Source organism: Blennius ocellaris (genome assembly GCF_963422515.1).
Source record: "Blennius ocellaris genome assembly, chromosome: 1".
Lineage (NCBI taxonomy): Eukaryota > Metazoa > Chordata > Actinopteri > Blenniiformes > Blenniidae > Blennius > Blennius ocellaris.
The window spans coordinates 19,388,522-19,401,086 of record NC_137650.1 but is presented as its reverse complement, the minus strand read 5'-3'; the positions used below and the strand labels follow the sequence as shown (position 1 = coordinate 19,401,086).

The 12,565-nt window shown below is 42.5% G+C and overlaps 2 protein-coding genes across 2 annotated transcripts in view; both read right to left on the bottom strand.

Moving 5' to 3' along the window:
• Window positions 1-759: 759 nt before the first annotated feature.
• Window positions 760-7,403, bottom strand: LOC308129788 (XK-related protein 5-like; the record flags this gene model as incomplete). The annotated part of the gene is made up of 13 exons (XM_080495867.1): window positions 760-1,403; window positions 1,698-1,881; window positions 2,004-2,105; window positions 2,215-2,405; window positions 2,534-2,701; window positions 2,818-2,929; window positions 3,119-3,288; window positions 3,449-3,527; window positions 3,707-3,840; window positions 4,906-5,072; window positions 5,286-5,391; window positions 5,493-5,582; window positions 7,295-7,403. 13 exons carry the CDS (start codon window positions 7,401-7,403, stop codon window positions 760-762), a joined length of 2,256 nt encoding a protein of 751 aa, XP_080351993.1.
• A 3,132-nt stretch (window positions 7,404-10,535) lies between these two features.
• The window catches only part of LOC308149101 (protein eva-1 homolog A-like), a gene marked incomplete at its 5' end in the record, with an annotated part of 6,031 nt that continues 4,001 nt past the window's right edge, over window positions 10,536-12,565 (bottom strand). Inside the window, 2 exons of the mRNA XM_080520756.1 lie at window positions 10,536-10,843; window positions 11,761-12,117. Coding sequence (XP_080376882.1) covers window positions 10,731-10,843; window positions 11,761-12,117 — 470 coding nt within the window. The 3' untranslated portion in view covers window positions 10,536-10,730. The remainder of the gene's footprint in view (window positions 10,844-11,760; window positions 12,118-12,565) is intronic.

Here is a 12,565-nt window from a genome sequence, read left to right as displayed (position 1 = left end):
TGCATGTTGTCATAATTAATATCTAAAATAAATAACCTCCCCCATATATTTTAGCAAAATTGTTCTGCCATAGGTTTGCTTTAATAAATCTAAAAATCAGGTGGTAACATGTGCCTGGTTGTGTGGACGTGTTCAAATATTGAATTGGCACCTGCAAGATCCTCAATTCTTCAGCCATCTAGATTTAATTTACACGAATACTGAAAAGTGGTGGCCTCGACGGTGAAATTAAGAGGACTGATGTTCACTGGTTCGATTCCCCCAGGAGACGGCCATCACTGTGGGCCCCAGGGCACGGCCCCTTGCCTCAGAGCGCCGTCTCTGGGATGGGTCGAATGTGGAGAACTAAAGAATTTCCCACTGAGATGAATAAAAGTATATTCAATCGAAAAATACTTGGCTGTAATGTTTCAACAAATTATTCCTCAACAGTGTGACGTACTGAAAAACACAAACAGAAATTGATCTTCCACCACGTCTCCATAAGGACTGGCGAGATGCCCTACAGGGTATGGCAGGAGTTATCTATTTGAATTTTTAATAGCTATGTAATCTCTATCTGCACAGAAAGAGACAAAACTAAGAATAATTTTTTTTATCTCTAGCCTTTTATGACTCTTAAAAAAGCTGAAAAATGAAAGTGAGCCCCTCCCTTCCCACTAAGTCTGCCCCCAAGTTAGTAAATGCATGAATCTATGTGTATCCTGAAGAGCTAAACTCAAAAAGACAGAATTCCTCAGCCCGGTGCACTCAGCCTCCTTACACTGCCCTCTCTCTGCTGTCTGGACTAAACTGGACGATCTGTTTGCGAGCGTGGGAGATGACTGGAGTGAGGGGGATAATCGGAGTACCAGGCGTAGTCGCCCCTGGAGTCGAAGCACCTGGAGTCGAAGCGGCAGGAGTCGAGGCACCGGGAGTTGAACCGACAGGAGTTGAAGCACTGGGGGTTCCGCCTGGGGTCGGGCCCGGTGTTGTTCCAGGGGTGGCAGGGATGACAACAACAGGGGATGGACTTTCAGCCCCGGCTCGAGGCTCAAGTCGCGGGGTGGAGGTGATGAAACGGGCCTCCCTGATCCGATAGGGACTTCGGTAGCTGGAGATGGGCGACAGCTCGGAGCCCCAGCCCAGGTAGCTGCCGCTGGAGGGAGAATGAGCATCTGCACTGAAATACAGCGTGGTGCTGGACTCTCCGGGGATGGCGGGTTTCTTCTCCGGGGAGCTTATGAGCAGAGGGGAGCGCCGCTCGGGTGACCAGCCGGGTGTCTTGATGTCCAGAGAAGCCACGGAGGACGAGGGCTCGGTCAGGGTGCCGGTGTGGCTGTCAATGTGCTGGAGGCTCCCCACTTGTTCTGGAGACGAGAACGTCGGTGAGCCGTACGCGGCACTCTGAAAGTCCTCGTCGCCTGACAACATGAAAACACAATGAAGCGGTCTTTGTTTAGAAAGAAGCACCTTGAACAGAATTCACAAGTTCAAAATGCAGTAGTGGCAGGAAATATGAAAAATAAAACATATCAGCTTGAAGCTAGAACTCTGAATTACACCTCTTTAGGTCTCGACCATGGTTTGGATTTTTTTTTAAATGCATTTTTCTCTATTGCAAAAATGGAACACTGATTCTGAGTTTGATTTTCATCAGGCCTCTTACAGTCTCGCATTACCTATTACCTAACTTGATGTAAAATTTGCAAAATAACCTTTTTCTTCTGACAGCGGAGCACTGGATTCGTCCTCTGCAGTCTCTTCGAAGATGACCTCCTGCACTGGGATGATCTCTGGAAACCTTCTCATGTCCTGGATCGTCGTGGGAGGAGTTCTTCTAACTGGTCGAGCCACCACGGTGCTGGGAGCTGGTTTTGGTGGCGGGACCACCTCCTGCACCTGACGAAGGGTTAAATAAACTTATATAGCTGCTTTGCTGAGTTTAGAATCAATAGATTGATTAAAAGTGTCCAACTCGTTGTTTTTTTTAAATAACTGAACACAATCAGCTCAGATTGTACCTGTGGAGCCTGGGTGACCTGAGGTAAAACTGGTGTTGGAGCTGGTTGGGGAGCAGGCTTCGGGGCTGGCTGGGGAGCCCGTTGTAGTTGAACAGGTGGATGCTGACAAAATAGAGCACAAATACGAATCATAAACCCTGAAAAGAAATTTCAAAAGACTTCAGATGTATACTAGAGAGGACCGTCTTTACAGCCAACGTCAGCAACAAACCCGATGCATGTAGGGCTCATCGGGGGAGTGCACTTCTTCAGACAGGCCCATCAGTCCAGCCAGACCACCTTCACCGTACGACGACCAGATTTTTGACACATCACCTGTTTTCAGGGCTAAACGAATCAGCAGCCAGTGATGATGCTTCCAGCCCTCCCATTGGAGAGGAAGGTCCATGAGAGTTCCGCCGCCTGATCAAAATGTCCAGTTATTCAGTATACATTTAAAAATTAAAAAGACAGACATATAGACTGACTGACTGAATAATTGTCCAATCGACTGATTGATTGATAGATATGGAATTTCACAGAGAACAGACCAGAAAGCGTTGCATGGCGATGGAAGGTAGGGGTGACTTTCTCCTCCAGTGAGAGAGTCGATCCATGCTCCATACAGGCTCCACCAATCCCCCTGTGCTGAATGCTCTGAAAGATCTCAAAGGACTTAGGATGGAGGAAGCGGTAGTACAGAACCAATGCAATAAGCCCTGGGGGAAAAAAACAACAACAAAAAAACAGGAAATGTTTTCTTTATATGAAAATGACTGAACAATTACAGAGCTTTTCAGATTGTTCACAGATTTAAACTGGCATCACGTCTTACCAATGAGAAAGCTGCAAAACACTGCAGCAGGGATGCCCACTGTGTGCCAGGACACCATGGTAAACAACCAGGAAGAGGCCAGAAGAAGAAGAGCGTTCTCTATAAACATGACCTGAGGGGGAATTGAAAAGTCAAGAACATTTATCCATTTTCAAACATACATACAACGTATGTCTGCATGCTCTTCATAATTAGCTGACAATGAGGCAGAGCATTATTTATCAAAAAACCCATCAACCTTTTTTTTTTAACTGAGTAAATACACGGGCCTGAATCATCAGAAACGTATAAATACACATACCGTGTAAAACCCAGCCATGCGGTATCTGGACTGTCCATACTTGACATTGAGAAAAAGAAAAACATGAATCGCTCCCAAAACAAGGTTGAAGATTCTCCATCGGCTTGTTGAACGAATGATATTGGTTTGCTGAGAGACCATCCAGAAAGTTGCACCCAGCCAGTGCACACCTGAGACACACACACACACAGGGGAACATTTACCACACAATGTTCTAAATACATGTTTCGACCTGACAGGAAACTCCACCAGTAATGTCAAACGTCATCCAACACTTTGTTTTATATCCCAGATCTGGTTTTAGAGCTAAAACCTTCCCTCCACACTCACCAATGACTCCCAGGATCCACTGTTTGAAGACACGTGTAAAAAGCACGAGAACAGCAAATCTCGATCCCAACATGCCGACCTGCAAAAAGGAAAAAAAAACACTCTCAATCACAGAACAAACAAGCAGGTCCCCACCAAAGATGTTTCCCATGCATCTTCACAATCAAGTCGAACAGTGGTACTTATTATACTGATGGCGTTGTGTTTAGAGTGTGTCACACATATTGGTTATTAGGAGGTTGTTTGAATGATGCCCACCCGCCACAGCAGTCGACAGAGAATGGCAGCAGGGGTCATGTGTAAATGTCCTGGTCTGATGAGGGAACAGGCTCTGGCGTAGAGGACCAAGGCCCAGGCCAGAGATATCAAACACACCACGAAACAAACTGAAGCTGCAGGGAAAGAGCAAGAGGAGGGGGCAGATGGGAAAAGTCAAAAATGAGAACCTCAATATAGTAAAATGCAATATATATGCTGTACATCAGGCATGTGACTGGCAGAAGGAAATGGTAGGCACTTTAATAACAACAAACGCTGTATTAAAACGTACAAAGTCACCAAGACACACTGGACATGTAATAGTTGATCTTCACATATCATGAAGAACCAGCAGCATATGGTTCAACAATATAGATACTGACTATAGGAATATCAGTCAAATCTTGACAAAAACGATGGAAAATCAAATATTGTTTTTTATATATGTAATTGTACGGTTATGGGCAACTGGTGGCCAACAAGCCATGTATGGATCACAACTATTATTGCAGCCTATGAGTAAATTTACAAAAATGGTGATTCAAGGAAGATCAATTAATCACATTACTAATATCAAATGCAATGATTCCTTAAATATTGTCAAACTAAATACAAAAGGAGGAAATTATCCAATGCCTGCACTTTGGCTGAGTCCAAGTTATTTGGTTAGCTCTTCAGGTTAAATTAGTATTTCCAACTCTCATATGCAGCAACATTTTTATGGCCCTCGCTATGATGAAAGTTGTCTATCCCTGCATACCAGTTATAAAGAAAGCTCAATATAAAGAATTATCAAAATGTTACCATTCATACCATTTCAGCCTGCCGTTTATGCCTTTTTTCTAAAATCTCCATACATGTGTGATGCGCTCATATAAAATACATACACATTAACTTAAATCATATGAAACTCGTGTTTGAGCACATCTTTTCAAAAATAACTATCACCAGCTACCTGTGCCTGCACTTTTTGGTATTTAACAGATAGGGAGTGTGGACTTTCACATTTCCCACAATGAAAACAAATATCTGCTGTTATCAAAAATCTACAGGGAATTTAGCAGCGTAATATCTGTTGATGGCTGATTCTCACCTACATGAAGATACTTGACAACTTTGTGTTGATTATTGTTTAACAACACAAGCTACACACATTTGGTTTGTACAAACACACTCCACTCCGTCCAGCCTCTGTTTACCTGGGGATTTGATGCCTATGTCAGTACAGATGAGCACGTAAGTCTTGAGCAGTGTCTGAGGCAGGGTGACCACCAAGGCCTCGAACAGACGCAGGGCAGATACGTCGGCCTGCTGCATGATCTCACCATACACGTCCATGTCCGGCAGACGCATACACTCCCACAGCCTGAAACGACCAAAGAAGCCGACACAAACCGAGAAGTTGTCTCTGACGCATTGTTGTACTTGGTATGAACATCACACATTATTAAATATTAACCACGACACCACTGTGCGGCTCTGAATAATAACTTAACCAATAGCCTTTTTTTCCATTTTCAAACCAGTGAAAAGGGAAAACATCGAGTGAGTAAATCTTCTTTACTGGTGCTGAGCCCACCTTTTAAAGATACCCAGGTGGAGTATGTGCGTCCAGGTGAGGGACTTCCGACGGATTCGTCCATCTGACAGGTACCACAGATAACTAAGCCACTGGGGTCCCCAACCTGAGGAATAAAGGAGGGTAGAAACTAATATGTAGCCGTGCAACACTTTTTTTTTTTTTTAAGTGCACCCATAATCTTGTTGTTGTGGTTGTGGTGGTCACCTGGCAGCAGGAACAGTGCAGTGAAGCCGGCCAGATGGGCATAGCAGTAGTTATGACCGATCCAGAGGTAGTAGACGAAGCAGTAGATTACTGAGGAAAGATGGAGACCAATGTGAATAAACAGGGGTATTTACAGGAAATATATACTTGGAGGTGAAATATGTGAAGAATGATGTAACACTGCTGGAAAACTCCAATGAAGCTTTTAATGCAAACGTACAAAAATATAAAACATAGAATAAATGTATAAATATTGAACTTCCTTTGACAATAAATGTAAAACAGGCTCATATAATTGTATTCCACTATATTTCATTGCTAGTTGAACCTTACTATAGGATATTCATATTCTACAGCAGACATGAATATACATCTAAGCTAATCCAGAGCACAGTATAGTACTGTTTTTATTTTTATTACAACTACACATAACTTCTCACTATAGTTACTCAATTGATTTGCAGATAAAATTTACTTATTGTCGATAAAGGCATTGTGCATATAGCTTAAACTAGCCAAGAGGAGTACCAAGCAATTGATATCATCACCATGACTCAGCTCCTCTTGAAATAGAAAAGAGTAAATACTTAAAGTAGACGTTTTACTTTAAAACTGAGTGTTTGTGCGAGTAAAATCAAGAAACCTATAGAGAAAAAAAAAGTTAAACATATATACAGTATACTTGAAAAACATTGGCTTGAACTCCAAAAACTTCAAAACAATAAGCAATATTGTAACATAGTAATGCGGAGAAATCTAAACCGAGCATGCACCTCTCTGATTATGTAAATTATTATCAAGCAAATTATTATCATGGATGAGATGTATAATGATACAGTTATAGTTGACAAGTAAATCTCGTTGGTAATCTCGTGTGCTGCAGCTTCAAACACAGCCTATATGACACACTGGCAGTGTTGTGTGTCATATCTCCCACTGTGTCCATGTTTCAAGTAATCTGAAGGATGAATGGTTTGCCAGAATAAAGACGTTTCAGAATTAAGTCTCCACCCTGCATCAATGACCTCTGTTTTGCTCTTCAGTGTATCAGAGGTTTTATTGACAACAAGCTGGTGCTGCCTCCTCTCTCCTCCTCTGCAGCTCCCTGCATCCCTCCTCCAGCACCTCCACACATGAAATCTGAATCTCGAAAGCTGCCAAAACACAGACTAGGCCCCATCCCGGGGTACGCCCAGAACCCCCCCCCCCCCCCCCCCCCCCCCCCTTCGTCCATTCATGCACCTCCCCCGAAAAAAAGAGCGCTGAAATGTGACAACATGGCCCCGCCGTGTTTCTTTTTTTTTTCTGCAGGAAGACATTTCATAGGTGCGATTTTATAGGAGACAGAAAACTCATTCATGAGTCAGCAGTTTGGCTGGATTTCATAACGCGATGCATGGGGTAAAAATAGGAAAGATGACTGCAGACTGTGGTGTGGCTCTATTATTAATGAAAACACAAAACAAAGCGGTAAAGTGAAGAAGAAGAAAAAACTAACTTTGCATGTTGGGTTATTGCACATTATAACAGCCATTTATAAAACACTGACAGCAGCAGATGAGAGCGTCTCCTCATCCTGCCGGTGCATCAGCAACACACCGGTCCAGACACGCAAGTGGCCCAGTGGCGCGCGCACGTAGCCCAATAAATAAAGTCAAATAAGACATAACCTGGACTCGTGCACATCAGTCATACTGTGTGTGTGTGTGTGTGTGTGTGTGTGTGTGTGTGTGTGTGTGTGTGTGTGTGTGTGTGTGTGTGTGTGTGTGTGTGTGTGTGTGTGTGTCCCAGGCAGGACTCACGCGCAGTCCTCTCTGCAACGAGGAGAAATGCGGTAAAAGCAAAGACGCAGACTTGGCAGCAAGGCATGCACGCGCCCCCGTTGCTCGGAGTGGCCGCGTAGTCCCTCATGTTCCCCGGGCAGCGGTGTCCTCAGGCGGCGAGACGATGGCGGCGTGTCCCGGTGGGCGGGCCGGTGCGGGTCTGTCTGGTCCCGGTCGGGAGGAGAGACGGTCCGGCTGCAGCAGCCCGCTGTCAGGCTCCCCGTCCCAACGTCACCGCCCGTCCCGTTAAAGCTACAGCAGCCGAGCTGCAGGTAAAACAAAGATCCTGCACGACCTGGCTTAACTTTACTTAAACCTCTAATCACCGGTTCACAGACCACATCTTATACTTATTATTAGTATTGTCTTTCCTCTTGACTGTCCAATGTTAAGGATTGATTTTAATCTTGTAAACCAGACCACACAAACGTAGAGAATAGAGGTATAGTTTTGGATCTTATTTTTTTTAACGTGTTTTATGTTTAATTTAACTCCGAACGTTCTAGGAGAACAAATAATGAGCATACATTCCTGAAGAATATTATCAGCCCAGCCCCAGTATCATATCACTTCTTAGAGCAGTGGTTTTCAAAGTGGGTTTCTGAGAGGGCCCAATTTCATGCTAAAATAAAAGTAATACCAAAGAAAATAAGTGGAGGGTAAAACTAATGAATTGTATTTAAAATAAAACATACATCTTTAGAACTGAATTTCTGAATGAAGTAAGCCTTTATTATAATTATTATAATGACTATTACTTTTATAATAGTTCCCGACTTATAAGGCGAGATACTTGGGTATCTCCTAAAGCAGTGTTTTTCAACCTTTTTTGAGCCAAGGCACACTTTTTTCTTTGGAAAAATCTCGAGGCACACCACCAACCAAAAATGTAAAAATTTTAATCTCTGTAGCCTATATTAACAATATAAAGCCATTCTCATCAATGCTTTATCAACAGGAATCAAATAAATACAGAAAAAAGTGTTTGCAAATTTCTTTTTTTTATTTTTACTCACTCAGTGTGAAACCTGGACCTGATGGATGAACACAGAGCTGATATCCTGGTTAGATTCTTCCTTTTCAAAAACTCCTCCATCAGTCACTGACACAGTACTTTGATACAAGATGGGAGCAGCCGCAGTTGGTGGTGATTAACGAGACTGAGGTCTATTAAGTTTCGATTTTACCAGCAACTTCTGTTCTGCCATCGAGTGGCGAAGAGTATTGTAGCGATCACGGAGTTGGTTGCTACAGGGCATGATGGGAGTTCAGGTTATGTGTTGCCAGAGGTTATTGAGGGTTATTGTTGGGGTTGTTGTGTGTGTTGATTTGTGCTTGTGTTGTGTTTTTGTTCCTCGGTTCAGATAGTTAATTATTTCGTCTAGTTTGGTTTGGTTTGTTGGATGTTGATGTGCAACCATGAGTGCGAAATGTGTTGTGTGGAGTGTCATCCTGTTATGCCATTTTGGTTGCGTGTGTTTATGTCACAGTAAAAGTCTCTGGTGTTCAGCTGGTAGAATAGAATTTTAACTCAGCAATTCTTCTGCAGTGCTCGCCACAGTATTCATACACGATTACTCTGCACACTGCTCTCACAGCTGACAGCAGCTGTGAGAGTAAATGTTATTAGTAAATGTTTTTTTTTAGAAAAAATGTGAAATTGTATAATTTCCCACAGCACACCTGACTATATCTCGCGGAACACCAGTGTGCCGCGGCACAGTGGTTGAAAAACCCTGTCCTAAAGTAATTGAACTACTGCTTCACAAATTATTTCGATTGATTGTCACTCTTATCCAATTTCAAGTAGCCTAGTGGTTCTTTTCTTGTATCAACACTGGTTCACCGGTAAAATATATAGGGGTAGAAATAGCGACTTACAAATGCTGATATTACTATATTTTTTGGAACCTGTACTGTAGTTTTATGGGTATTCTTTTAAGAATTTGCATCACGAAGACAGAAGAAAAGAAAAAAAAATGCATACTTTATTTGATAACCTTTGAGGAATTACCTACATTTAACCCGTCCTATTCATGTGCAACATTTAAAATCACAGGTTGAATCAGACATTACCAACAATCACCCTTTGTGTAACCTTTGTCTGAAAAAAGGTTGTTTTTAAACAAAGGTAATTATTTAATGTGTAAGTAGTTTTAGCAAATTGTATTTGTAACTTTTTAAACAGCATTACTTTTAAGTGTAATGGAGTAAAACAGTTCAGTTCAGATGTTGTGTAGTCCCCCCCTCTCTCTCGTTTAGCTCCCCATTTCAAAATGTGTGTCGGTCCACATGGATGGGAAAAGAAATGACAGTGTAGAGACATTTCATGGCCAGCAGGTGGAGAAAAAGTTCTCATAGAATAGTTATAATAGAGGTCACACATGTTTTTGTCCACCAATTGCAGTTGATACCAGTGAGCAAACTGCTAAAAATGTTCATGCTTTAGATCAGGGGTGTCCAAGCTTCGTCCTGGAGGGCCGGGGGTCCTGCGTGTTTTAGCTCCTCCCAGTTGCAACACACCTGATTGCAATGAAGGGCTCATTATTGGGCTCTGTCACAACCTTGGTGATGACATCATCATTACCTCCAGGACCGGGTTTGGACACCCCCGCTTTAGATAGTCAAGGTAATAAAAATAACACATGAAAATGAAGGGAAAAAAACCCCAAAGAATTTAAGATAATTTTTTCAACTCATAAACACAGATTAAAATGTAGCACTATTTTTTACAAACGTGATTGTCATTTGTACACTTGTTCAACAAAACCTACATATGAGTCAGTACCTCTTCACCGTAAAATCAAACTGGACTGTTTTTGTCCTACATATCAAATCAAATTAAATAATTTTAATAAAAGCACCAGGATTTATACATGCATCTCTGCATGGAATTCAGTGACTAATCTTTTTTCTCTTCAGATTAACTTCTATTCTCCCTAATTTGAATAGGTTTGTAGTTCTCACCTCAGAATTAAAGCAGGTTTGCAGACAAATAAGGGTGAGCTATGAAAAGTGCAAAAAACACAGTATATGATTTAAATTCAGCATCATATTGTGTAAACAGCTGCAGAGCTGCAGTCCTCCGGGCTCCCCTCCTGCGCATCTCAAAAGCACCAGTTAAACAAGGATAAGTCCAGAATACCTCCGTTACATGACAACAACAGGCAGGTATTTACAGAATGTGCAGGAAAACAACAGCAGTGTGGGTAATTTAAAACATATATGTTTCTTTGCGACTCCCGTCGTTGTATTTTTAGGACTTCCCCGGCAGTACTGTCAGTCACAGCTTGACAGGAGTCTCTTTGGTGCAATGGAAACTGTGAAGTGACGGTTCATGTTCATTGTTTAATTCATACAGTGTTTGTTCACTAGTCTTCACATTATTTTTTTTTTTTTTTGTCAGACTGCAGTCTCAGTAGTATCTGTTGAGGCTTTGAGTGACCGTACTGATGTCTGGTTGTCCGTTCATCCAGATCTCTCGTAGAATTCTTTCCCGCTCCTCCAGCCTCTGGGCCCGGTCCAGCTCTAAGGAAAACCAAAAGGTGATGCACATGTATACATTTTGTATTCTTTCTTTTTTTTTTTTTTTTTTTTCATTTAACTCAAGACTCAAAGGCTCAATCTACAGTGCATGTGCAGAAATGTGTCCTGGTACTTCATAAAACTACTTACAAAACTTAAACACTTAAAATTGTAGATGATTTAGATTTAGTTCGAAGTTCATTATTTCACGTGACATCCGCCAAGCAAAATTACCTTTTATTCTAGCTTCTATCTGCATCATAGATATTGGGGTTTGGAGATATTTACATTGGACTTTATGCAAAAGTCTTGACCAATTCTAACTTTGCCCTTTAAATTCCATCTACTGACCTTACTTATCTTCATTACTTCAAATGTTAGAGGTCCAGTTGTTGCAGTTGGCCCATACATACTGCTATGCCACCGATCAAAAAACTAAATGACCATTAATGAAAATGTTATTCCAATAGCAAATGAGTAGAACAACCTGCAAATTTTATTTAGGGTTAGATAAATCCTTTTAGTAGTTACTTCTTCCATCACTGACAATAGTCTGGTATTGTTATTCTATACGTTAAAATGGGGTCTTCAAATGTTCAACACAACCTGTAACAGTCATAAGTGGTTTGCACTAAATCTTGTTTCATCATTTTGCTCTGTTTCCTTTACACTGCCAATAAATTCAGTCCCCCATCTCAGTCCCCACCCCTGAAGCTGTCTGGCGACGACCCCCCCCCCCCCAACCTGGGCTCAACCCCACCCTTTAAAATCCACTACTTGAGGATCGGGCCACAGAACTTCTATTGGCATGTCATGAACTCAGATGAACACAGAGTTTCTAGTACGTTGGAAAAGATGTTTAAATGTTCGGATTTGGTTCCTTGGCCTTCACATGGGACCGCGTGTCGCGTGGGAGTTACCCTCAGCTGACGTGAACATGGTGGCATTCAGCAGCGCTCTCTCAAAACGTCTGCGTCGTCGTGCCGACATATCAGATGTTTCATCCCATTCCTCTGCCTCCCGGTCCCCCGAGGGGTCTCGCCCTCCGGCGGGAACCAAAGCAGTGTGGTCGGGGTTACTGTCCCCCGCTTGTTGGTGGGGGCAGCTGTGACGGTGGCGCTGCTGATGTCTGTTCCTGAGGCGGCGCTGAGAGTTGTTGCTGTTGCCGTAGTGGCAGTCTGCTCGACAGTGTATCTGGAAGACGATGGCACACAGTGTGACAAGAAGGCCCACGCACACACCGCCGAGGAACACCAAGGCTGTCCTCTCGGGTTGGTCTGTCAGGGACAGGAAAGGAAGTGACGGCGAATTAAAGGGATTAAAATATTCAGCCATTAAACAGGCCAGGAACTCATGTGTTCCTGGTTCTTCCTGCTGTTTTCAATTCTTTCACTCTACTTGAAAGGTAACCCTTGAGTTACTTTTGTGTCCCTCAATCGGTTTTTGGTGTGCTGCATTGACACATCAACTGTCAACACCATGTGGGTCAATCGGCTGATTGATGCACTCATTAATTTCAGCCAGACTGTATTTGATTGAAGGAAGATACTCCATAGTCACAATTATATGTGAGAAAGTAATTCAAGAAGAGACGGCACCAAAAAAGCTAAGATGAATGACCAACATGCTGAGAACAGAGGACAACACTTAGAAAAGGAAGATAATGGGGGTATAATACTGCGAGTACAGGGTTACTGTGAATACACCATTATGTTTATACTGCTT